The sequence below is a fragment of the Leopardus geoffroyi genome, chromosome X (assembly GCF_018350155.1).
Source record: "Leopardus geoffroyi isolate Oge1 chromosome X, O.geoffroyi_Oge1_pat1.0, whole genome shotgun sequence".
In the NCBI taxonomy this organism is placed as follows: domain Eukaryota; kingdom Metazoa; phylum Chordata; class Mammalia; order Carnivora; family Felidae; genus Leopardus; species Leopardus geoffroyi.
In genome coordinates, this window is record NC_059343.1 from 18,180,995 (window position 1) to 18,208,409 (window position 27,415).

At 43.3% G+C, this 27,415-nt stretch overlaps 2 protein-coding genes across 11 annotated transcripts in view; both read left to right on the forward strand.

Moving 5' to 3' along the window:
* Positions 1–19,756, forward strand: part of MBTPS2 (membrane bound transcription factor peptidase, site 2) — a 103,977-nt gene extending 84,221 nt beyond the window's left edge. For 7 of the 10 annotated variants that reach the window (XM_045471826.1, XM_045471824.1, XM_045471815.1 and 4 more), the window contains 6 exons: positions 9,029–9,120; positions 10,910–11,065; positions 16,937–17,038; positions 17,180–17,683; positions 18,278–19,163; positions 19,477–19,756. The gene's annotated coding sequence lies outside the window, so the exon portion shown is untranslated. Of the gene's footprint in view, positions 1–9,028; positions 9,121–10,909; positions 11,066–16,936; positions 17,039–17,179; positions 17,684–18,277; positions 19,241–19,476 lie in introns of all 10 variants that reach the window. The other 3 variants (XM_045471819.1, XM_045471821.1, XM_045471816.1) reach the window with 3 other exon arrangements.
* A 305-nt stretch (positions 19,757–20,061) lies between these two features.
* The window catches only part of SMS (spermine synthase), a 54,471-nt gene continuing 47,117 nt past the window's right edge, over positions 20,062–27,415 (forward strand). The window contains exon 1 of the mRNA XM_045471827.1: positions 20,062–20,458. Coding sequence (XP_045327783.1) covers positions 20,077–20,458 — 382 coding nt within the window. The 5' untranslated portion in view covers positions 20,062–20,076. The remainder of the gene's footprint in view (positions 20,459–27,415) is intronic.

Below are 27,415 nucleotides of genomic sequence, written 5' to 3' on the forward strand. Positions count from 1 at the left end.
GACTCTGCACTGACAGTGCAGAGCCTGCCTGGGATTCTCTGTCTCTGCCCCTCCCCCACTCGCGCAAGAGATCTTTCTCTCTCTCTAAAAAATAAAACTTAAAAAAAACACTAAAAAATAAATTATAACCCTTAGTGTTATTTACATTTATGCTCAAATTGTTCCAGAGTTTTTCAAACTGGCTTCTGTGACCTTTTAACATGTCCCCACCATGTCTTGAGCACTTCCTTACTTTTTAGCACAAGATGATCCAGGCTTATCCTGTTATTTTCCTTGCTCCAGTCCTAAAATCAGCTGTTTCTCCAAGGATCCCAGGTTCTTTTTAGTGGAGAATGTTATTTAGAAACCAAGATCTGGGTTCTGGGTATGTTTAATTTTGTTGGGATTTGATTACTTCTAGACCCTCTCAGCAGACAAAACTGGGAAATAGATACATGTATGTACATATACATATGTATCATATATAACACATGTGTATTGAATACATACGTAACATTCACACATATCTATACCATTTCTATATCTAGCTGTCTCTGCGTATTAAAACTGATACTTCTGGTTCCAATCCAACACAGCAGTTCCATAATTGTAACTACCTTCTCCAACAATGAAAATCTGGATCTCATCATTCACAATATATTGACTTATTCAGTCAATCCTAGAATGCATAGACAGTAGTTTCAGAATTGTGATCTCATGCCTATGCTAAAAAAGCTTTCTTACTAGAGTTCAATATTTGTTAAGAGTTCATTTTCCCTTTAGCCTTGAGAGCTTGTGGTCCAAATTCTGGGTATCAAAATGCCTCCTTCCCCGATGTGACTATGTTATGCATTTGGAAAGTGCTTCTGTTTATTTGTTGTATTCAATTTTAAGATCCCCTAAATTGTTATTTTAAGCCACTAAATTCAGCAATGGATAACCAGCAACCATGGCACCATATCATGAGACACTTGATGTCAGTTTGCCCCATTATCATTAATGAAAATTTGGATCATTTGGTTAAGGTCTCATGTACCAAATCACTCCATTATAATTATTCAGTAATCTGTGGGGTGTCTTATCTTTTTTCTTTAGTAAGTCTTGATACATGAACTTAAGTCCACCATAACTACAATCGAGGGACCCTACTTCAGAGTTACATTTTTCTCTGTGGAAATGCCTTCCTTAATACCATAGGAATACAGAGAGAAAGCTAGCACCTATTGACTGATTACCCAGCAGGTGGACTCCACAGCTTTCAGAGAAGGTGGAAACCCAGCTGTGATGAAAACACTTAATTCTATTTGTAGTTCAACAGAGTCTGTGCTTGAAACAGAATGCTACAAACTGTAGGTTTTCCAACTTGTGATTCTGATCCCAAATCATGAGATTTGGAAAAAGAAAAGAAGAAAGAGCAGTCTTTTTATTTTAGGCTTTTCATAAGGAGCTCGGATAGGAAGCCCAGTGAGAAAGAAGTCTATTAAGGACACTGCTTATCACTTTCAGAGTAACACAGTTGTTTCCTAGTTAGGACAAAGGTCCCACCATGTAAAATTAGTCTGTTCATGTTGCTTTCTTGGTTAAGTCTTTTGATTTCTGCTTTTAAATATATCGTCTGATCATATTCAAGCAATTAAATCACAGTCCTTTTATATTCCAAACTTACAAACATTCATGGCTAGGGACACCTGGGTGGCTCAGTCAGTTAAGCATCTGACTCTTGATTTTAGCTCAGGTCATGATCTCATGGTTTATGAGCCCTACATTGGGCTCTGCACTGATGGCATGGAGCCTGTTTGGGATTCTCTCTCTCTCTCTCTCTCTCTCTCTCTCTCTCTCTTTCTCTGCCCCTCCCCTGCTTGTGTATGCACTGTTTCTCTTTCTTTCAAAATAAATACACTTTTAAAAATTTTAAAAACACAAATGTTTACGGCTATATCTCTGGCGCCTAGGATGGCACTTAGTAGGGGTTGAGTGTGTGCATACACGCATAAGTGAATACATGGGGATTCTCATTCTTTCATTCATACCTTATAGATTTATAGCCTGCCCACTGTCCTGTTAGATGCCAGGAATTACTGTAGGCGTTGAATCACAAAGGTTAATAAAATACAGCCCCTGCTTCAAGGGCTCACAGGCTAGACGGAAAGAAACCTAAACAGTGAATTATAAAACTTGAGAGGGGGCAGACACTGATAGAAATATGCACTGGGTTTGTTGTTGTATTTATAATGTATTTATTATAATACATTGTCCATGTATTCACAGTTTAGACGCATCGAAGTATTATTCCTGGGGAAGTGCAAAAAAAAAAAAAAAAAAAAAAAAACCACAGCATCTCAGCAAGCAGCACAAAGAACATATCACAATTCTAGAAAAGACAGGTGGAAGACACCACAGTCTTGTATACATATTTATCAACGTCATCACCATCATCATTTTTTATTTTTTTTAATTTTTTTAACGTTTTATTTATTTTTGAGACAGAGAGAGAGAGAGACAGAGCATGAATGGGGGAGGGTCAGAGGGAGAGGGAGACACAGAATCTGAAACAGGCTCCAGGCTCTGAGCTGTCAGCCCAGAGCCCGATGCAGGGCTCGAACTCACGGACCGCGGGGCTCGAACTCACGGACCGCGAGATCATGACCTGAGCCGAAGTCGGCCCCTTAACCGACTGAGCCACCCAGGTGCCCCCATCATCATTTTTTAAAAGGATTACTTGAATTAGCTGACAAGTACCTGGGGTAACCAGTGTTGCTAAACTGTTTCAGAGTAGTGCACTTTTATAGGAACAGGGAAGAGAAGGGTGAGAAAAGGCCTCCTGCAGTTAACCTGAGTTAAAATTGTAAAATGCTTTTATGAGATTTTTCTTAGTGTAAATTGTAGTTTTAAAAATGAAGACAGTTGGAGAAGCACCTGGATGGCTCAGTTGGTTAAGTGACGGACTTCGGCTCAGGTCATGATCTCACGGTTCGTGGGTCTGAGCCCCGTGTTGGGGTCTGTGTTGACAGCTCGGAGCCTGGAGGCCACTTCAGATTCTGTGTCTCCTCCTCTCTCTATCCCTCCCCCGCTCGTGCTCTGTCTCTCTCTCTCTCTCTCTTTGTCTCTCAAACATAAATAAACATTTAATAAATAAATAAATAAATAAATAAAATAAAAATAAACACAGTTGGAGGGGCACCGGGGTGGCTCAGTTGGTTGAACATCCAACTCTTGTTTTCTGCTCAGGTCATAATCCCAGGGTCATGGGATCGAGCCATAAGTCGGGCTCCACATTGAGGTGGAGTGTGCTTAAGATTCTCTCTCTCTCTCTGCCCCTCTCCCCCACACACGCTCTCTCTCTCTCTCAAAATAAAAAAGAAAAAGAATAAAATTTAAAAATGAAGACAGAAAAAAAATTAAGACAGGGTGCCTGGTTGGCTTGATCGGAGGAGCATACAACTCTTGATCTCAGGGTTATAAGTTCACGCCCCATGATGAGTGTAGAGATCCAAAAAAATAAAATAAAATAAAATAAAATAAAATAAAATAAAATAACTGCCCCCCAAAAAAGTTAAAAATGAAAGTCAAAAAAGAAAAGTATTTACAAATCATGCATAGGTCCACCCATACATAATGGTAAACATCTTTGTTTATATGCTTATTTTTCTAGAACATATACATTTTAAAATACACAAAAATAGAACCAATCTGTATATTCTCTTTTGTGACCTGCTTTTTCTCACTTAACAATACTCTGTGAATATGTTTCTGCATCAACAAATATTCTCCTATGATTTCAAAGTTAAGGGAAGCACTATATGGAAAGAGAGAATGTTGGAATAAAATTGCCAACTAAGCTACAAAGTTAGATACAAATGCAACTATTAGTATTGTCATTTTTACCAGGGGAAATCATTTACAGTTCTGCTAGACAGAAAAAATCATGCACAGTCTAATCCATCTTTTCTACAAGTTAACATGTATATATGTAATTTCATGGAATCTGGGCCCTATCAATAGTAATTAGTAAATTAAAGTTCCATTTCTCTAGATCTACACTATTCAACATAGTAGCCACTAGCCGTATGTGGCTGCTGTGCACTTGAAGGGCTAGTGCAACTGACAACCTGAGTTGTTTTGTTTTTTTTTTTTTTTTTATCGTGCATGTGCCTCTCACCATAAATGATTGATTGATTTTTGTTCAAGTATAATTAACATACAGTGTTATATTAATTATAGGTGTACAATATGATTCAACAGTTCTATACATTCTCAGTGCTCATCATGATAAGTGTACTCTTAGTCCCCTTTGGTTTTTAATTTTTTTAATCTTTATTTATTTTTGAGAGAGAGAGTGAGACAGAGTGTGAGAGGAGGAGGAAAGAGAGAGAGGGAGACACAGAATCTGAAGCAGGCTCCAGGCTCTGAGCTGTCAGCATACAGCCTGATGCAGGGCTTGTATCACAAACCGTGAGATCATGACCTGAGCCAAAGCTGGACACTTACCTGACTGAGCCACCCAGGTGTCCCATCTTAGTCCCCTTTATGTCATTCATCCCTCCACTCACCTGCCCTCTGGTACCATCAATTTCTTTTCTAGAGTTAACACTCTGGGGGTTTTTTTGTTTGTTGGTTTTGGTTTTGGTTAGTCCCTTTTTCTCTTTGTTCATTTGTTTTGTTTCTTAAATTTCACATATGAGTGAAATTGTATGCTTTTTTCTGATTGACTTATTTCACTTAGAATTATACCCTCTAGATAAATCCATGGTGTTACATATGGCAAGATATCATTCTTTTTTATGACTGAGTACTATTTCATTGTATATATGCCACATCTTTATCCGTTCATCAATTGATAGATGCTTGGGTTGCTTCCCTATCTTGGCTATTATAAATAATTCTGTAATAAATAAGAGTGTACATATCTTTTCAAATTTGTTTTTTCAGTTTCTTTGGATAAATATTCAGTAATGGAATTACTGAATCATGTAGTAACTCTATTTTTAATTTTTTTTAATTTTTAATTTTATTTTTTTTTAATTTTTGAGACAGAGAGCATGAGTGGGGAAGGGTCAGAGAGAGAGGGAGACACAGAATCTGAAGCAGGCTCAAAGCTCCAAGCTGTCAGCACAGAGCCTGACATGGGGCTCAATCCCATGGACCATGCCATCATGACCTGAGCCGAAGTCGGATGCTTAACGAATTGAGCCACCCAGGTGCCCCTCTATTTTTAATTTTTTGAAGAACCTCCATACTGTTTTAATTTTTTAAATTAAATTAAATTAAATTTTTAAGTTTTTATATAAATTCTGGTTAGATAACATACAGTGTAATATTAGTTTTAGGCATACAATATAGTGATTCAACATTTCCACACAACACTTGGTGCTCATGATGACAAGGCCACTCCTTAGTCCTCACCACTTATTTCGCCCATCCCCCACCACCTCCCCTCTGGTAACCATCAGTTTGTTCTGTATAGTTAAGAGTCGGTTTCTTGGTTTGCCTCTCTTTTTTTTTTTCCCTTTCCTCGTTTGTTTCTTAAATTCCATATATCAGTGAAATCATATGGTATTTGTCTTTCTCTGACTGACATATTTCACTTACAATTATATTCTCTCTCTAGCTCTATCCATGGTGTTGCAAATGGCAAGATTTCATTCTTTTTTTTTTTTTTACAGATATTTTTTAAATGTTTATTTATTGAGAGAGAGGGAGGGAGAGGGGAAGGGGCAGAGAGAGACCAAGCAGACTCCACGCACAGCACAGAGCATGACACGGAGCCTGATCCCACCACAACCGTAAGATCATGACCTGAGCCACAATCAAGAGTTCCACGCTAAACCGACTGAGCCATCCAGGTGCCCCTTCACTCTTTTTTATGGCTGAGTAATATTCCATTGAATATATATACCACATCTTCTCTCTCTCTCTCTCTCTCTTTTTTGCCCCCTCAGATCTAGGGTTAGGGTTAGGGTATGTGCCAGGGTGAGGGTCTGTGCCTGGTATCCTGTAGTACAGAGACCTCTCCAGAGGGTTAGGATTAGGGTTAGGGATTAGGGGTTAGGGGTTAGGGCTAGGGTTAGGGCTAGGGTTAGGGTGTATGCCTGGCATCCTATAGTTCAGGGACCTCTCCAAAGAATAAACCCCAAACTTCTGCTGGGGTGAGAATAGACATGGAAGCCTTCTATCTAGCTGAGACAAGGAAAGTTTTAGGGGCTCTAAATATTCCTTAAATGGATATTCATTTGTTCCTTCTGTTTCTTTTTTTTTACCTTCACACCCATTTTCAGAAATATTACCCATTCTTAAATGTTTGGGGTCTTCTCCAGAATAACTAGGCTGTTTTTCAGCTTTTCTTACCATGTGTTCAGGAAATGTTTTAAATTGTAATTTATTTTTTTATAATTTTTTAGAAATTAAATTTATTAATTTTAGATTAATTTTAATTTTAATTAAATTTATTAATTTTAGATTAATTTTAATTTTAATTAAATTTATTAATTTTAGATTAATTTTAATTTTAAATTAATTAAATTTAAATTAATTAAATTTAGAAATTATTTATTTACTTTGAGACAGAAAGAGAGGCACAGAATCCCAAGCAGGCTCTGCACTGTCAATGCAGAGCCCCATGTGGGGCTCGATCTCACAATCCAAGAGATCATGACCTGAGTGGAAATCAAGAGTTGGACACCTAATGAACTGAGCCACCCAGGTGCCCCTAAATTTTATTTTAAAATTGAAATAGTGTAAACTATTTTTCCATTCCGTTCCATTCTATTCTTTTTGGGGGTGGGGATCAAACCATTTTATTCAAAGGTTTCGGGGAAAAGTCGAAGTGGAGTGGAAGGTGATCTACGTTCTCGGCTCAGCAGGAATCTTGCGAACCTCACAGTCGCCAAAAGCCCATTCAATTCTATTCTTTCAGTAGGACGATATTTCCCTTAAACTGTTGCAACTCATAGATATCACTGCACTGTACTTCCTGGCTTTAGTAGGTGAGTCATCTCCAGTATTACACATAAACACATTATCACTCTAGTTAGGATCAGAAGATTGAGTAAATTCAATAATTCAGTAACTTCCTATGTACTAATATAACATTGAAAGGTGTTTACTTGAACCTTTTATACAGAATGTACCACTTACACGGATACATTCGTGAATCATAATTGGTAACTACACTGAAATATTTATGCTTTAAACTACGATGGAATTAAACTATTTTTAAAATAAGAAGTATGGACTAATTTTTAAGTTTAAAATGAAGGCATATCCCTGAGGGAGAATTGAGTAGAGATGTAGATACTAGTAATGTGCTAGAAGAAGGAAAAAAGAAAGAGATTAGGGGCACCTGGGTGGCTCAGTCAGTAAAGCATCCAACTCTTGATTTCGGCTCAGGCCACCATTTCACGGTTCATGGGATCAAGCCCTGAGTTGGGCTTTGCACTGATGGCATGGAGCCTGCTTGCGATCCTCTCTCTCCCACTCTCTCTGCTCTTCCCCCACTTGTGTTCTCTGTCTCTCTTTCTCTCTCTCAGAATAAATAAACTTTAAAAAGCACAAAGAAATTAGAAGACAGTATGTTTTAAGTGTCATGTAATTTGCTGCAGGAGAACAAAACAAAAGCGGTTTGTTGTTTTGTTGTGTAAAAACTGAAAAAAGATAATAAAATGGACAGTAATACGGGACATTTTTGGCAAATACAGAGCGAATTTGATGAGAATAGTCAAGAAAGAATCAATAAAATTAGTTGCCTGCATTCAAAATTGAACATTCAGTGAAAATTGTTTTAACAATGATAACAAGTTCTGAACTTGTAACTTTGGTCAGCTTGACAATGGTTTGGATTTTTTGTGCATAAAAGAAAACCAGTTTTAAATTGCTCAGTTCTCTGAAACAGACTGTATGAAAAGCATCATGGAAGCAGTTGTTAAAACTGTTCAACATATACGTGTAAATGCTTTGACTCATCACCAGTGGTTTTGGAACTGTTGAAAGAAGTAGACAATGATTTTAATGATGTTGTGTTTGTTGCCAGTGCTCGTTGGTTGAGCCACAGAGAGTTTTAAAACTTTTACTGTGCTGTTGACTGCAAGTCTAGATTTTCTTGAAAGAAAAGGAATGCTTGCTAAATATTCATTAATAAAAAATGGCGATATGATTTACATGTTTTCCCATAGATATTACACTGCATATGAACAAGATAAATTTGAAGCTCCAAGGAAAGGAAAAGCTTATTTGGGATTTAACTAGACAGATAGAAGAATTTTTGTTAAAATTGACACTTTTCATGATTCAAGCCAATAATAATAATTTCCTACATTATTCTAACATGAATCAATATGCAGAAGATTTTAATTATAATAGGGTTTTGTAAATTGGCTATAAAAACTAAGAAAAATTTTGAAGAATGCTCATTTATATTGATAAATTCAGCATTGGTTTTCAAATAGCACAATACCCCTTTGAAACTAATAGTGAGTTGACACAAATTAATGAATTTACTTAGCTTGGAAAGATGTAGTTTTGAAGTCAAAGAAGTAGCAGAAACCCAAAGACAGTGATGTCCTGGCAGACACAGGAAAACGTTTTGAAAGATGTAAAATAACAAAGAAAGACGAAGTAGTAAAAGAACCAGAAAAAGTGAACAAAGATTGCCGAATATAGTGAAATCCCAGGCATGTTGGGGGAAAAAGAATACACACACATACGCATGTACATGCTTACACATACGTGTGTGTTTGTATACCATTCATCACCAATGTGAGGCTGTCCTCATCCTGAGCAACAGGTGGGAAGGACAGGCAGAGGAAAGAAGCTGGATTGATCCAGGGTTTCGAGTGTGCAGGGACAGAGGACTAGGACTTGAGGACTTGACGGTGAGAGGACCAACCACAGAGAGAGAATGGAAAGGAGGTGAGTGAGAGAGTGAGGAGGAGATAGGGTGGTCCAGGGACTCACATCCAAGGTCCTGATGTGGTCAGAGAATGGGCACAGCACACATATTCTGAGTGGCCCATGACCTGTATGTGACGCTGCCTTCTCTCCTGCCCTGCTCCAGGTATCCACAATTACTGAAGCTGAGATCAAGGAACTGACACAGGGCATTGGCCGAAATCTTCCACCCAGAAGCCCAACTCCTCCCAGGATGAGGTAGGCTTTGAGCTGAGGTCATACGGGTGTCAAAGTTGGCAGTGAAGGTGAGCTAGGACCTGGAGGCCTGGTAGAGTGGCTGGATAGGGCACGGACCTATTGGGGATTTTGATTAAATCTGTGAGCAATGGGCTGAAAGTATCAAAAAGGAGACCTTCCTGTTTTCCTCACCCCTGCACTTGAAAAGGCAGACTGTTTCCCTTAAGTCAAGCCTGCCTGTTGCCAAGAGATTCAAGCATGTCTTAGACACTGCTGTGTCATATATGCCTCAGGAGCATGAGGTTTTTGTCCTTCTTCTTTTTAACATTCTGTTTTCTGTGCAGTCACCATTTGATAACCTTATTTTGATAATAATTTTAACAGAAAAGTTGCAGAAAGAGTACAAGGAGCTCTTGTTTATCTTTACCCAGTTTCAACCATCATGGATACTTTATCCCATTTGCTTTATCGTCTCTCTCTTTCTCTGCATATATATATGCATACACGTATCTATACATGCATATGTAATTTTTTTTTCCAAACCAAGAGTTTGTCAGAGACATTATGCCCCTTTACCCAAAAGGCTTCAGGGTGTAATTCCTAAGAACAAGGACGTTCTGTTACGCAACCACAGTGCACTGATCAAAGTCAGGAAATTGAACATTGCTACAAAGCTATTTCCACAGTCCTCGTTCCACTTTTGTCAATTGTTCCAATAATGTCTCCTATGGCTATTTTTCTTTCCTGCTCCAGGATCCAGTCCAGAATCACACATTGCGATTTAGTTGTTATATATTCTTAGTTTCTTTTCATCTGTAACAGTTCAGTTCCTCAGCTTTTCTTTGTATTTCTTGACCTTGACATTTTTTGAAGAACATGGGCAATTCATTTTGTGGAAGGTCCCTTAGTTTGAATTGGTCTGATGTTTCATCATGATTAGAGGAAGGTTGTGCATTTTTGGCAAGAAGACCTCAGAAAGAATGTTGGGTCCTTCTCCGTATACCGCAGCAGGAGGCACGTGAGGTCAGGTTGACCCAGTCAATAATCTTACCTTTACTTTGTAACAACAGCAGAATGTTCTTTTAGCTTTATTCTTCTCATTTGGCAGGTATCTTACATTGCAGTATGATTTTCTGTTTTGCACAGGCATAATAATGTGAAGTTTATATTTTTGATTAATTGCAAATAACCAAAATGCAATAAACTGGTGTGTTTTTGTTTTTTTTTTTTAAGGAAGCATGTTTAAAATAATATGTGTTAGGGGCACCTGGGTGACTCAGTGGGTTAAGCGTCTGACTTCGGCTCAGGTCATGCTCTCACGGTCTATGAGTTCGAGCCCTGCGTTGGGCTCTGTGCTGACAGCTCAGAGCCTGAAGCCTGCTTCAGATTCTATGTCTCCCTCGCTCTCTGTCCCTCCCCCGCTCATGGTCTGTTTCTGTCTCTCAAGAGTGAATAAATGTTAAAAATTTTTTTTTAAAAAGGTGTTAATGTTCACTTGTGGGGTTTTAATGTCAACTGGTATACTTAGATTGAAACCAAATCTATTTCAGACAAAAACGAGAAAACTATATATTTGTAAATAATTTTGAGAATATGCAAGTTAAGACTAAAAAAAAACTTCCTGACACAATGAACATATTTGGAAAATAGTAACATCAATATATCCTTAGAGTGTTAGACTTTTATGATTAACATGGTGATATGCCACGCAATACATATAAAACCAGAAGAAACGTATGACTTAGTGGGGAGGAGTGAATTATCATCTACAATGCACATCTTAAGAGTAACTGCTATATAACAACTTTAGGCAGATTCTCAGAGCCTGACAGAGGGAGGTCATGGGACTGGTTGTGTCAAGGGGAAGAAGCTGAAAATGGAGCCAAAGAAGATTTTAAAGTCAGAGCTGTGTCAACATGCATAAATTCACTTGCTTTGAAGAAGCTGCAATGGGATTCAGGAACCGGTAAAAGAATATTTATTGTTTTGCCTTTGCATGCCAAAATGTGATCTCTTTTTCTTCTACCCTTTCCTTAAAACAACAATTGTCTGCATGTAGAATGAGTATATTTTAAATGAACCACTCAGTGATTTTTATCTGCTCTCATTTCCAGTACTGAGCGGCAACATGATAGACTAGAAATTCTCCTGACTTGCGGCACCTGGGTGGCTCAGTCGGTTAAGGGTCCGACTCTCGGTTTTGGCTCAGGTCATGATCTCACAGTTCAGGAGTTCAAGCCCCACATCAGGCTCTGTGCTGACAGTGCAGAGGCTGCTTGGGATTCCTTCTCTCTTCCTTTCTCTCTGCCCTTCCCTGCCTCTCTGTCAAACTAAATAAACAAACTCAAAAAAAAAAAAGAAAAAGAAAAAGAAATTCTCTTTATTTTACAGTCAGACTGACCCACATTCCAAACCTCACTCTGCCACAGTCTGGCATGTGGCCTTGAGCAGGTCACATGGCCCCAGTGTCTATGTCTTTAAATGGGGAATAAATTTTGCTGGATTGGAAGGATTAGAAATGACATACTTTACAAATACTTTGGCCCATAGTGGACAGTATTCAATAGTGGAAGATGGACATAAGAGCAATATAATTTAAAGAAAAGAGCCCTGAATTGGAAACTGGGGTACCAGGATCCAGGTCCCTGGTCCCTGGTTCACTAACAAGCACCTGACCATGGATGGTCATTCAAATTTACTGGATTTTAGTCCAAATAAGGAAGGAGTGTTGGTTGGAGAGAAACAGAGGTCAAGTACAAGAGCTGACTGCCACGCTGTGGGAACACGGCTGAGCAAGTGAGTGGGCTGTGGCTGACATTGATCTGAGCCTTGAATGATCACGTGTGGGCCTTTCCACTGGTCATAGGAGGTGTTTCAGGTAAGGACAAAGACCCAGGGGACCGGTAGGTAGAAGGGCAAAGCGTTGCCATGCGGCAAAATGGCAGCTCCACTCCAATCCCAGTGCAATCAGCTTCAGGGACTACCTCTGAGTGTTGAGCTGTATCAAATACATTTTATTTTTTTTTTAAATTTTTTTTTTTCAACATTTATTTATTTTTGGGACAGAGAGAGACAGAGCATGAACGGGGGAGGGGCAGAGAGAGAGGGAGACACAGAATCAGAAACAGGCTCCAGGCTCTGAGCCATCAGCCCAGAGCCCGACGCGGGGCTCGAACTCACGGACCGCGAGATCGTGACCTGGCTGAAGTCGGACGCTTAACCGACTGCGCCACCCAGGCGCCCCTGTATCAAATACATTTTAAGATAAATGGACCCTTTGCGGGCTTTGGAAATCTTTTAGCCCTGCCGTAAAGAAATGGCAACTGAAATGGGAGTTGCTCTGTAAGCACCCATGTACTCACCATGTGGACTGGGGCAAAGGAAACTACCAGTTAGACATTAGTCTTAACTCATTAGTAATTCGTAATTAATCCTTCTATGGGGCTTTTTACACACTAGGCACTGATCTAAGTGCTGTACCTCCATTAATTCACTTAATCCTCAGGACAATTGTGTGAAAGAGGGATACTCCCTTCACAGATGAAGAAACAGACGCGGAGAGATGAGATCATTTGCCAAAGGTCACCGGCCAGCAAATGGAAGAATCAAGATTAGGATCCAGGCTGGCTGACAAAACCCCTGATTCTAATCATTCTATGAACTGTCTCTAGCGACTGAGGAAGTAAGGAATCATTCTTACAGAAAAATACACATTTAACTAGCACTGAGAGTTGAGAATTTAGCTGCATCTTCAAGTACAGCTGTACTTAAATGCTTCATTCAGACAAAAAGCCAGGCGTTACTTTTGGACCCAACTACACTCCATTATTTTCTTTGGTAACACTTTTAATTATGTCATTATTTGGGCATAGGTGCTTAGGTAATGCATTGCAATAAATAAGTCTTCCCTCCCCCTAATGTGTCATTCTTTGCTGGAAGTGAGCGGAGAGGAGGAAATGGAGTGGGTTGGACAGCATTTCACGTAGGGGCTTTGTGTCAAGTGGTAGTTCTTTTAAAAGGCCCGGGGTGCCAGTGTGTTAAGCTTCTGACTCTTGATATCTGCTCAGGTTGTGATCTTGTGGTTGTGGGATCCCCACGTCGGGCTCCGTGCTGAGCATGGAGCCAGCTTGGGATTCTCTCTCTTCCTCTCTCTGTCCCTCCCTTGCTCATGCACACTCTCACTCAAATTAAATAAGTAAACATTTTTGAAAAAGGCTGGCCTGGTGTATCTTCTCGGGTTGTGTGACAGAGACTCAGGTTGTCAGTTTTCCTTCTAAGTCAGACTTTGTCAAGCTGGGGGAATACTCTGGGGGTGTTCAGACACATCTCAGGGCACTGTGAGTCTGCAGGGGTAAACACAGCGGCTGCAGGGTAATAGCAGGAACTGACTCTCCATGTCTTTGTGTCCTGCATGCTAGGTCTAAAAGGGTCAGCAGGGACAAAAATGAGGATTATGACTGTCTTGAGGAAAACCTGTTTTGTTATTTACTTGTCTTAAATAATTATCCAGAGTTCTACCAACAAACTTCTCAGGGCTTCTGAATAGGCTGTGGACTGCCTGGCACTCTGGGGGGTGGGACTTTGGGTCAAACGATGAGGAACAGAGTGGGGAAATCGCACGGGCTATCCTCATCTCCCTCCCCAACCTCTGAACCCAGAGAACCTGCTCTTTGCTTGGGGTCCTTTGGGGTGTCAAGCATAATGTTCTAGTCCTCAGTTTATTTCAAAGACACAGATATTGAAGGCCTATTGTGTGCCAGGCAACATGCCAAGCACTGGTGAAAAGAGGTGTCCTGAAGGAGCATGGTGCTGAGAGTAAGGTGTGCCTTAATAATGATATCAACATCTTCATCACCGTCTCTACCTACCATTTACTGAATGCTTGTCACATGTCAGATGTTACCCTCTGTGCTTGTCATGTATTTACTCAGTTAATTTTCACAACAGCTCTATGAAGTGGGTACTATTATTAGCTCCATTTTACATTTTACAGAGGTGGGGAAGCAGGCCCAGAGAACTTGATGAACCTGTTCACTGTCACATAGCTAGTAAGAGGTGGGTTAGGAATTCACCCCAGGACTTGTTTGCTGGAGATAGGCAGTAGCTCCAGAGAGGAGGGAGGCAGGACACCCTCTCCAATTTCATACACACCCCGATGGGGAGGGGCACCTGCTGGGGGGAGGCAGGTGGACTCATACATCTTGGCTTTCCGGAGCTGTAAGAAAGTGCAGACATGTTGAGACACAGGCAGGGTTATCAGAGGTGGTACCATGAAGGGGTGAACAGCCGGACTAGAGAGCCACCTGTCTGGCTTCTAGTCTTGGCTTCACCATTTTCTAGCCATCGAACTTCCTTGTACCTCGGTTAACCTGTTTGTAGAATAGGGATAATTACACCTGCTCCTTAGGGCTATTGTAAGGATTAAGAAAGCATTTGAAACTGAAGAATGCTCTTCTCTGGGAAAACCACAACCATGAGGCTAGTTTCCCAGCAGCCTTCAATTTTGCTCATTTTTGTGAATATCTCACTTCAACTCCATCCCATCTGCCATTTGCTTGAAATTTGCTTGAGGTAATGAAGTTCACTTAAAAATTTCTATATAGCAGGGCTGCCTGGCTGGCTCAGTCAGAAAAGTTAGTGACTCTTGATCTCAGGATCATGAATTCAAGCCCCATGTTGGGCATGAAACCTACTTAAAAAAAAAACAAAAAACAAAAAACAAAAAAACTTAGGGGGCACCTGGGTGGTTCAGTCGGTTAAACTTCTGACTTCGGTTCGGGTCATGATCTCATGGTTCCTGAGTTCGAGCCCCGCATTGGGCTGTCTGCTCTCAACACACAGCCTGCTTGGGATCCTCTGTCCCCCTCTCTCTCTGCCCCTTCCCTACTCGCAGGCTCTTTCTCCCTCTCAAAAATAAGTAAACATAAAAAAAAAACTTTAAAAAATTTCCATATAGCTTTACTTTACAAACTTGGTTTAGCTACAAGTCTTTTTTTCTATTTTTCAATTGAGATAAAATTTATATAACAGAATTAGCTATTTTACAGTGAAAAACTCACTGGCACTTAGTGCAGGTACAATGTTGGGCAACAACCAGCTGTATCTAATTCCAAGACACAAGACATTGTCATCACCCCCAAAGAAACCCCGTACCCATTGTCCCCTCCCCCCACAACCATTAACCTCATTTCTATCTCTATGGAGTTGCTTGTCCTGGACATTTCAAGTGGTATCATACACTATTTGTCCTTTTGTCTGGCATCTTGCACTTAACATGATTTTTTTTTTTAATTTTTTTTTAACGTTTATTTATTTTTGAGACAGAGAGAGACAGAGCATGAACGGGAGAGGGGCAGAGAGAGAGGGAGACACAGAATCGGAAGCAGGCTCCAGGCTCTGAGCCATCAGCCCAGAGCCTGACGCGGGGCTCGAACTCACGGACCGCGAGATCGTGACCTGAGCTGAAGTCGGATGCTTAACCGACTGAGCCACCCAGGCGCCCCTTAACATGATGTTTTTGAAGTTCATCTATGTTGTAGCTTATGTCAGTCCTTCATTCCTTTCTATGACTGAATGATATTTTGTTTATCTCTGCTCATTTATCACTGGGAATTTGGTTGTTTCTACCTTTTGGCAACTGTAAATACAATTGTGTACAAATTTTTGTTTGAACATTTGTTATTTATTTGTTTGGGTACGTACCCAAGAGTGGAATTGCTGGATCGTATGGTAACTGTACGTTTAAGTTTTTAAGGACTCGCCAAACTGTTTTACAGAGTGGCCACACCATTTCACATTTCCACCTGCAATTTCTCCATGGCCTTGCTGACGCCTGTTACTTTCTGGCTTTCATAATGTATTTATTTATATCAGAACTATCCTTGTGGGTGTGTAGCTGTATGTATTGTGGTTCACACTGCTTTTTGGTTTTGCAGTGGCACACTCAGTTTTGTGTTGGAATCTGCTGGGTTTTTCTTTAGCAATCCCCATGTTTGGGTGGCACCTCTGTCAGGTTCCGGGCAGCAGCCGGTTTTAACCTCATCCTGAGGTGATGCCAGTATGCAGGCAAAGTTGAGAATCGCTGTGTCAAAGATTCCAAGCCAGTCTCAGTTACATACTTTTTAATCAGAAATTCACATCACGTTTAACTTACTGGGTCAGGCCCACATTTATCTGAAAAATGGTGGGGGAGTGATACGGCTTTCTGTCAGCCATTTCAACCCTAAGAGCTAAGGCCAGAGTTTTGTTTTGTTTTTTTAAGAGAGGAAGTGATTTCACCACAGCTGCACACAGGGGGCAGGGAGGCAGAGTGTCTCCATGAGTCCCAAGTGAACTGCTGAAAACAGAAAAAATAAAACAGTTAAACAAAAGGCTAGTGGCTTTGATGGCAGGTGCAGCTGCTAAGGGCTGCTGGTCCCCACCCCACCCTGCCCCCCACCTCCCTTCACAAGGAAGGCTCGGTGGCCTCTGGGTTCTTACAGCCTGGGAGGTTTCCAGTTAGCACTCTGTTTCCCTGCCACGGTCACCACCTTCCCCTCTTCACTGGAGAGCCTTTTTCCATTTTCTTTTTTAACTTTTTTTTTCCACAGAGAAAGAGAGAGAGAGAGAGAGAGAGAGAGAGTGCAAGAGTAGGGGAGGGGGCAAAGGGAGAGGGGAGGGAATCCCAGGCAGGCTCCACCCCATGCTCAGCATGCTCAGCATGGAGCCTGACAGGGGGCTTGATCCCATGGCCCTGGGATCATGACCTGAGCCGAAATCAAGAGTTGGACACTCAACCGACTGAGCCACCCAGGCACCCGGAGTCTTTTTCTATTTTTGACTTCCTTTTTCCCTCTAGGTAGTTACTGTTGCCGAGCAGTGTGACTCCGAGTTTATAAAAGCTCTGCTGCAGACGTCCAAGTTGGCCTGACTACGAAGAAGCAGGTGGACTCATGTGAAGGTGAGTTTTGGGTAAGAGTAATACCTAACACAAGTAGCGTTTTGTTAAGAGGATCACCTACGCATTTTTCACTCTAAGTACAGACTTCATTCATGTTATTGTCACTATTGTTACTACCCTCCAGCCATCTCTCGCCCACAGGAACACACCTGGAGCCGAACAAGCGGTTCTCCTCTCCTGGCAGCGACGGACAGCGTGCATCACGGGGAGCCGCGTCGGACAGGACCCCGGTGGGAGGGGCTTTAGGGGAGTGTTTAAGGAAGCCAGGTGATCTCTGGATTGGATGCTGGCTGGAAGTGAGGGATTTCCACGGTAGGGGGTCTTCATGCATCTTCCCGAGAAGCAGGGAAGACCAGAGAAAGGCTGTGATGGGTAAAGGAGCAGCAGTCACTCCTATTGGCCGGGATTCGGGGATGTGTGGAGACTGTTGTGGTTTGGACAAGGTTCACTTGTTCTCCGTGTTCGGACAGGATTACAGAGTGGTCTTGTTTTTGTCTTGTCCCATCCTGGTCACAGAGTGGCCTTGTCTGATGTTGGTGTTCTGAGGAATTATTTATGTTCATCGGAAGATGGCCCGGGCCAGTTCCCATATGGCAGGGGCTGCTTTTCTGTGTCAGACTTCACTTTCAGCCAAGAGCAGACAAGGTCAGGCCAGAGGATATGAATCCCTGATATCCACATTTTCACCATCGCCAAGATTTTGATTAGGAGGTTGTTTCAAGAGTGCAGGCAGGCGGGGCGCCTGGGTGGCGCAGTCGGTTAAGCGTCCGACTTCAGCCAGGTCACGATCTCGCGGTCTGTGAGTTCGAGCCCCGCGTCAGGCTCTGGGTTGATGGCTCAGAGCCTGGAGCCTGTTTCCGATTCTGTGTCTCCCTCTCTCTCTGACCCTCCCCTGTTCATGCTCTGTCTCTCTCTGTCCCAAAAATAAATAAACATTGAAAAAAAAAAAAAAAGAGTGCAGGCAGTGGGGGCTTGGGGGGCTTAGTCGGTTAAGCGTCTGACTCTTGATTTCAGCTCAGGTCATGGTCTCGCGGTTGGCGAGTTGGAGCTCTGTGAATTCGTGGGGCTCTGCGCTGGTGGCTTGGAGCCTGCTTGGGATTCTCTCTTACCCTATCTCTCTGCCCCTCCCCCACTCGTGTATGTGCGAAGTCTGTCTCTCCCTCAAAAATGAATAAATAAACATAAAAAAAAAGGGTGCAGACAGTAGTTTGGTAAATTTCTCCTGCTTTTCTGTTGCAGGATATGTTGCTGAATTATCTGGTGTGACAAAAGCTGCACAGGATACACTGGTCAATTGTAACACAAACAATTCCCACAAACAAAATGATTATTCATCCTGTAACAGGATTTATCCTGGCCTCCAAGCCAGGGGCCTAGCTTATAAAACCCAGACAATGAGAACACATTCCAGAATCCAAATAGGTACTTACAGCCCAGTTGGAGACGTTTAAAGAGGCCTCAAGACCTTGGTTCCTGTTCATGACCTACCTTTAATAATCTTGCCAGGATTCTGTCATTGGTAGGTAATACACTACATTGTGAGCATCTTTACAATAACTCCTAAAATTACCTCAACAAGACGGCTCCATTTCAAGGCCCATTTATCTCTGATGTTGTGCTAACGTCGCGAAGCATTGTTGTTAAACTCCATGTTTGTTACAGCTATCCGATGAGCTAGTGGCAAAGCAACTCAAGGAATTTCATTTCTATTTCACACCTTGCACAAGCAAGGTGAGGCACTTACACTGGCTACTGCTGCCTGCACCACAGGACACAAGCTGCTGAGCAGGACTGGCTACATAATTTGCAGGCTCAGTGCAAAAGGAAAACACGGGGCCCCTTGTTCAAAATTACTAAGAATTTCAAGAAAGTGAGAGCAGAGAAACCAAGTGCAGGGCCCTTCTGAGCGTGAGGCCCTGTGCCAACGCATAGGTTACATGCCCTAGAGGCCCATCCTGCCACTGACTGGCAAGCGGCCCACTTGAGACCTTTGGAGTCCTACTGTTCCTGCAGTGTGACAAGGGACAACTGTATCCCCCTGACCTGACTCCAGAGGAGTGGCAAGAACTGGAGAATATCCCAGGATGAAAGCAGGAGCTGCAGACTAAGCTGTAGAGACTGAAGGGTGAGACAACAGAATAGCTCGTGAAATTGAGAACCTGGGATCCCAGAAGAAAGGAAAACACGCAGAGCAGCAAACAGGTGGCTGTGGGTGGGAAAAGGTAAATGCAAGTGGTAAAAAGGAAATCTAGTTCTTAATGGGATAGTTTGTAAAGATCACTTATGAAGACACTGCCCAGTTCCTTGTAGAAAGGTGAAGGACTCAGGAATAGCCACTATGGACTGCTTGCAGGAGAGGGGAGTTTAATACCTAGGTTCTTCCTGCTTTTACGGGGGTACATGAGTTCACTGATTTAAACTTTGTCCTGCTTTTACAGCAATTCCTGTGGAGCTTCCGGACGCCCAGAGACTCACAGAAGACTGATGGGATGATGGAGTCATTTGCCTAGTAATACTGTCAGTGGAATAAAGGAGGGCTTCAGTGCGCAGAAATTGATGTTCTCTCCTTTGCCACATCGTGTTGAACACCAGCCATAAGCCCCAACTCAAAGACAAGCCCACAACGGAAAGGTTCACTGCCTCCAACAGAGGCATCCGAAATGGTGGAGCAACTCTGAAATCTGTAATTAAATCAACATTAACAGCCTTATCCTCCGACTTGCTTCTCCACCATTCCCATTTTTCATGCAAACGCAGGTAACTTAAATACCCAAGAGATTTCTCTTTGGTTCTGAAATGCAAACCGACCCTTGCTAATAATAATGGCAATAATTCTAATGGGTTTAACTGTAATATTCGAAGAGTTAAGGAAAAAGCGGCAGTACTTTTAGACTACAGGGTGGATACTAGCGCTTGATTTTCTGGACTTGGCCAGGAAATAAGAGGGGCCCTGGCTTGGGGGATGGTCTGGGGGAAGTGTAGGGGGTGGGCCCCCCGGAAGTCGTGCTGCGCTGTTCAAACCTAAGGTGACCTAACGGATGGCGGGAGCGCCCGCCAGATCTTCGGCGCGGGAGCGGCCATTGGTGACGCACGCCGGGGAGCACGGCGTCCACGTTTCCACCATTACATTAGCGAGGCCCCACACCCTGCGCTCTAAGTTCGGGGCTGCGGGCGTCCTCGCTTCCTCCCTCCCGGAGGCGGGCCCGACCCCGCCCCCGCGCCCCGGATCGCTCCCAGCGGTCCCTCCCACCTCCTACCCTCGGCCTCCCGGGCGCGGCGCACTCCCCGCCGGACGCAGCCTGACACGCCGCACGGCCCCTCAGTCTCCCGTGGCCGCCTCCCCCAGGCATGGCACAGGGCCTCGCCTCACTATGGCAGCAGCACGGCACAGCACGCTCGACTTCATGCTCGGCGCCAAAGGTGAGGGCGCGCGGCCGCCACCTGCCCGGCCCCGGCGCGGCCGCCCCCGCCGGGCCGGGGCCAGGGGGGACCAGGCGGGGCGCGCGCCGCGGGCCGAACAATGCGGATGGCCCGCGCGGCCCCGGCGTCTCTCCCGCTGCCGCGCCGAGCGCGCTGAGGGGCCGCGTGGACCGGCGACCCGGCGGAGGCCGCGCTCCTGGTCGCACCGCGCTCGGTCCCCGCTGCAGCGTGGGGCCTGGAGGAGCCCCTTCCCCGCACCCCTCCGCCGGCGGCGCCGCCGGCCTTCGAGGCCCGGGTCGCCCACCCGCGCCCCACGCGGGCGTGGTCGCCGCTGCGAGGGTCCCCTTTGCGCCGCGTGGCTCGGGAGGAACACCCCCCACGTCCGCGGGCCCCCGTTGGGGTGGCGGTGCGGGGGGGGGGCGTGCGCCTCGCGGGGCCGCCCGCGTGACCTTTTCCTGTTCTCGGAGGCGGGTAAATTCCCTGCACCCCGGGGCGCGGGGTCCCCTCGTGGGAGCCGCGCGGCGCTTGCAGAATTCTTTAGCAGACTGCGTAGGAGACGGGTCCCGCGGAAAGAGACGGGGCGGGGGGGGGGGTGGGGGACGGGAGGGGAAACGATGATTCTTGCTCGGGGGGCGGGCGGCGAGATCTGGGCGCGGGAATTATAACTCCCCCAATTGAGGAGGCTTGGAACACAGAGCCGGCCACAACAGAGAGCTGGAAAGTTGGAGCTGTGTGTAGGAATTAAGAAGGGGAAGGGTATTTTGCATGGTTTCTCTAGGTGCTTCTCGTGTGTGTTGGGGAGGGGGGAGGGGTAGGACTGCCAGCCTTTTTTCTGGTGGCTTTTAAACCTTTAGGCGCTGCAGACTTGAATCAGCGCTTCCCGTACATTCCATTTGTAGCGTCTCATCCGTATCTCGCCTTTTCACCGTTTTCCTCAAATTGGATGGAGCAACCTTTTCGGCTCCCACTTAAGGTTTTAACTTTCTCACTTTCTCTTTCCTTGAAATTTTGAATACTCACTTTGCGTTTCTCTCCCAAGTTTAAAGGCTTTCCAAAGGCAAAGATTTAATTAAAAAACAAAAAACAAAAAAACCTTTCAGGGTTAGAAGCAAGACCTAGGTTTGCATCTTTCTTGATTGACTCTGCATGTGAATTTGGCCTTAGGTCTCAGCCTTTCCGAGTATTCCCTTCCCGGTGGTTAAGAAAAAAAAAAGTGGGGGAGGACGGTGCACACTTTATAGAGCTTAATGTTAAGGGAGTTGCTGTAAAACATACAAGGTTGTTAAGTAATGTCAGTGTATTCGGGTGGTTGGGAAGTGACTTGGAGAAAACAAAGCATTTTTTAGTTCCCGCATTTCTTAGTTGAGGGTATAGAGAAGGGATACAAATGAGAGAACCAGGAGATAAAATGGTGATTGGGACCTGCAGCTAGTGTGGGGTATGAGATAGCTAAGGTTTTGTTGAGTGATTGACCTGCCAATTTTAGGGATTAGTGGTTACTGAAGGTTCTTGCATACTCAGTTTAGAGGTGATGTATGAGCTTGAGGCCTGAGGAAGAAATAAATAGTGGTTCAGGGTCATCCAGTTGCTAAGAGGTGAGTCTAGGAAGTGTCCTTGGTAGTAAGCATTTGTGAACACTCACCTGTACTTACTGAGCATGGTTTTTCTAGGCTTTAAGAACGGTAATCTCAGGAGGAGGCTGGAAGATTATGGCATTCTCTCCATCTGTGTCCTTGCCTGAAGCCTTAAACAGCTTTCAGCTTCATTCAAGTGTTCTATGTTGAAATGATGGCTTACAATGGGCATCTGTGTTCCGTTGTGAAAGTGGGGGGAAACCTTCACCCTATGAAGAAAATGAAAGAGAAATTTATTATTTTTTTTTATGTAGGCTCCACGCCCAACATGGGGTTTGAACTCATGACCCTGAGATTAAGAGTCACGTGTTCTACTGACCGAGCCAGCCAGGCGCCCCAAGCAAGAGAACTTTAACACTTGGGGTTGATACTGGCTAGAGAGGGAGAGAACCATAGACCTAGAACATAGGCACATATCACAGTTTAGAAGGGAGCTGGAGAAACTGGAAGGTTCTGAGCTGGCAAGGTGTGTAAGTGGCATCTAATTAAAGAAAAAAAATCCTAGCCAATTATCCTTAATTCTCAATCTGTTGGTCTTAAAGATGAGAAAGTTTTGTGTTTTTTTTTTTTTTAAGTTTATTTGTTTATTTTGAGAGAGAGCTCATGTGTGCGCATGCGAATTGGGTAGGGACAGAGAGAGGGAGAGAGAATCTCAAGCAGGCTCTGGCTGGCAGCCTCGGGACCTGATGCAGGACTCAAACTCATGGTTCTTGAGATCATGATCTGAGCCGAAATCAAGAGTCAGACACTAAAAATGACTGAGCCACCTAGGCACCCCAAAGATGAAAAAATTTTGATGGCAAGCTGAAGAAAATTCTAGGAAGAAATACTACTAAAGAGGGAGGCGTGTATGTATGCATCTTTGTTAGTTCTTGAGTCCCTACAAAAGTGTTCTGGGAGTAAGAAAACTCTGATTCTTATTGTATTCCCCCATCACTTGATTTGGGGGGGAGACCTGTCACCCTTGCTGCCTGTAGGTGTATACACATGGAAAATAAGGGGATTTGGCTAGAGTAGGATCTTATAAGTTCTTATTTTCATAATTTATGTTTATTTATTTTTTAGAAAGAGCGCAAACTGGGGAGGGGCAGAGAGAGGAGACAGAGAAAATCCCAAGCATGTTCCACCCTGTCAGTTCAGAGCCTGATGCCAGGCTCGAACTCACAAATGGTGAGATCATGACCTGAGCTGAAATCAAGAGTTGGCCACTTAACCAAGTAAGGCACCCAGGCACCCCCGTTCTACTTTTCATTTAGGGGCACTAGGTGAGAAATCTACCACCTGTGTGTGACGTCTCCAAAAACATTTATTTTAATTGATAATGAGTCAAAAGGCATTAGTCTTGGCATGGTGAGTACTGGATATGACTCAGGGGTGAGTCAAATGCCTGTGGAGCCTGGATTCATGTTCTTTTTCCCATTTGTCAGTAATCCTTCCTAATGCTCGAGTTCCATGATGTGATTTTAATGGAATTAAACTTGAACCACTTAGTTATTACATTGCGATTCCATATAACTTAAGAGTGCAAGCCAGCTGATACCCAGCAGCCACTGGGCCACTAAGGACAATTATAGGTTGGGCCTGGTGGTGCCTCTTTAGTGTTGTGGCTGATGACATAACTCAGGAAATTTTAATTTTTGCTAAAAACAAAACTTCATCTTTGGTCATCTTGTCAGTAAAGTATTAGATTGTTGAACCCAGAAAATATTTTATGATTTCTCAGCTGAGGCGAACAAGAACCAACATGTCCCATGTTTGTATGGTTTAAGCATCTCTGGGCTGGCGGAGGACACATGGTTTTTGTTCCTAGTCATAGACGCTAGGCAGTGTCTGAGAAGAGCTCCATTGTCTTCCCTGATGAGGGTCAAAGGCACAAAATAAGAACCCCTACCTTGGTACACAGAGGTGAGTGTGGTACACATGGCCTCTGCCTGCCCTGTTAGAGCCAACAGTCTTCTAGCTGGCTGGTCAGCCCTCAGGTCTAGCAGTTCCATGCCTCATTTCTTCCCCTGAGCTGGGAGTGTCTTTGAAGGCAGACCCCAATGTCTGTATCCTGGACACAATTCTGGTACATCCTAGATGTTTAGTAAGTGTTAAATGGACCCGATTGATGTTATGGTAAAGATTGAAAGCTAGTTTAAGTACCCTAGGGGAAAACAAGGCACACATTATGGGTCCTGAGTAAAGAAACCTGTCTGATGCTGTTATGTTCATGTTTGGACCGCTGGTCTCTATATAGGGACCAAAAGTGACTTGTGTTAATCCAATTCAGAAATTAGTTTTATAACAAAGATGTTGTTTAGTAAATTAAGAACAGAAGGCCGCTTGGGGATTATAGGCTTGGCCAAAAAGGTTTAGGGTAGGGGTTCTTCTTTTGTGCCTTTGACCCTCATCAGGGAAGACTGTGGAGCTCTTCTCAGAGTAAGAATTTGCTATATATTTTTTTTAAGGTTTATTTATTTAAGCCCCCTCTACACCCATCGTGGGGCTCGAACTCATGACGCTGAGATGAAGAGTCTCATGCCTTTCTGAGCCAGCCAGGCGCCCCCTCAGTAAGAATTGTAAATGCATAAAGTAACCTAATTACTTTAAAATACAATTTTCAGAATAAAAAAAATCCCACATATGTAGCATAGTAATATATGCATCTTCAGTAGCATACTAAATAACACAGTATCTGGCATCAGGCCTAATAACTTCCATAATTTCGAGGTAGAGCTGAGAAAGTCGGTATTTCAACTGTGATGTAAGAAAAAGCTGTAATGATTTTATTGGTGACAATAGCCCAGTATAGTTGATAGGTGGTTTTACAAGCATAATTGAAGAAAATGCTCAATTTCAACTAGTGTAAATGAGGATGCATATTTTTTCTCATCTAAGTTAACAGACCCCCTGAATTTTATCTACTGGCCCCTGGGGAGTCCAAAAGCTCCCTGGTTCAGAGCCCCTACAAGCTGGAGAGAAAGGAGACTGTCTTTTCTGTGTAGTTTCTTTTAGGCAGAGTAGGTTTCCACTCAAGGCCAGAGCTGTAAGCAGATATCCCTGGTTCCTCTTCAAGACAGACACCCTTTGAAAACATAAAAGCCAGTATTTATTAGTTGCCTCCTGGGTTAAGCATTGCCCTAAGCACATTACACGTTATTTTACGTAATCCTCACTACAACCCTGTGGTAGGTCCTGTTATCCCCATTTTAAAGATGAATAAATAGGCCCATTGAAGTTTTTCACCTTATAAATGTGGTAGCTGGGATTGAAAGCTTTCTCTATTTGATTCCAAGGCCTTTGTTAATTCCACAACTGCGAAGCCTCTTAGTTTGAGGCTGTGATTCCCAACACTGTCTCCCCCGACCCCCGTGCTTTCCTGGGGGCATTTGGCAGTATCTGGGGTCATATTTGGTTATCATGAGTGGGGAGGCCAGGGACGCATGCTCAACACCCTACGATGCACAGGACAGCATCCCTCCCGCCCCCAACATTGACACTCCAAGACATCAGTGGTGCTGGGGTAGAGAATCCCCAAAGTAAATTTTTAGCTAGGTCATTGCTGTAATCCAGGTGACTGATCTGGTTCTTTTTGGAAGTCTCCATTATACACACATGAGTAGTTCTAGAGGGAGGGAGGGTGTTACCTTCCTCCAAGGTTTGCCCTGGGGTTGGTTCAGAGCAGAGGGCTTGGCCAGCATTTCCTACGCAGCTGAGCCCATGGCTTCTGGTGATCTTCGCTCCTTGATTTTCCGAACCTTCCATCCATTCTTGGAGCTCCCACTCTTTGCTTGTATTTGTTAAGTTGCTTTCAGGTAGAAGCATATCGTCTTTGTGTGGTTGAAACCCCAAAAAAATCCAGTTTTGATTGCTACTATTTATTGTTCAAGAGGAGAAAACTTTCCCCTTTGTCTCAGCATTATCATTCCTCTTACCCTATCACACTTTATCTACCATTGTGATAACAACACCCCCGCCCCCTCAACACCGGCTTTAACAATGAAGCCTTGAGGGGGCTGATGACTGGGAAGAGGGGAGTGCCTGCTTGGGTCCTTTTCTAGATTGGCCAAATCATGGTGTGGGCTGGGGGGGAGTTTCTGGAATTTGCATTTTTAGCCAGCTTCCTTCCACTAATTCTGATGCTAATTACGTACACGAACCACTATAATAGGATCCTCATTAAAACAAAAAACTCTTGTATCAGGAACCTGGGGCATCCCCCAATCTCAGGCACCAATCTGCCAGTTAAATCCTGTGCATTTTACCTGCTACACCCAATTCCTTGCTCAGCCATTTTCCCAGCTACACTTCTTGGCCACAGTCTCCCAGTTTGTCTCCATTTTGGGGATGGGCTTGATCACCAGAAACTCAACAGATTCCTTGTCCCGTTTCTCATTTAAAAAGCCTCCAGTGTGTCCTCATCTCCTTGTGGCTAAAGGCAGAACTCCGTATCATCCCTCAGTTCTCCATTTCTACTCAGTTCTCCCTCCCCCAACACACATTTGAGTCTCATGCTCCCTGTGCTTCCAAGTAGCTGGGAGGCACCCACACTAGGAATTGAACAGCTCTGGGTGAGGTATTTTTTGTCCTTTAGGTATTCTTTCAACTTGAATGTTGTTTGCAAATGTTTTATGGACTGTTTGGGGGAGGTCTCTGGAATCTCTCTTCCTTTGGCACACTCTTACTTTGTTTTTTTTAAACTCTTTTTACCCCAACTCTGCAAAGATTCTTAATTGCACTAATGAAGCTGTATTTGACTCCAGGCTGAGTAATTGCACATTGCTGGGAATTAGTTTTGTGAGCTTGCCATTAAAAAATTGTATAAACCATAATGAATCTTTTTAGGGTGTAGTTCCAAAGTTACACCCATTTTTTTAAACCTGTAGAGGTAGTGTATGGTAAAATTACTTTGTGCTTTATCTCAAGAAGCCTCATCTAGTTATTTGGTGGTTCTCTATCATAATTTTAAGTGCTGTGGAAGGGATAACACCTGTTTAAGAAATTGACTCCATAATCCAGGCATTAGGAACAATCTCCACTCCACCTAATGAGAGGTGCATTTTCAAGTACTCTGAAGTCCTGCGTGTGACATTTGTTAAGGATAGCATTTTCCAACTTAGTAACCAACAGTGGACACTTTGTGTTTTTTTGAAGGGGCAAGCTGATTTTAAGTTGGCTAAAATTAAGATAGAAAATGTATGCATCATGTATGGCAAAAACTTAATATTTTTAATAAACAACAAACCAAAGGTCTTATGACTAGACACTAGTGTACCGTTAAATAAAATCATATTTGGGTAATATAGAAAAAAACATACAAGTGGCATAGAAGTATACATGA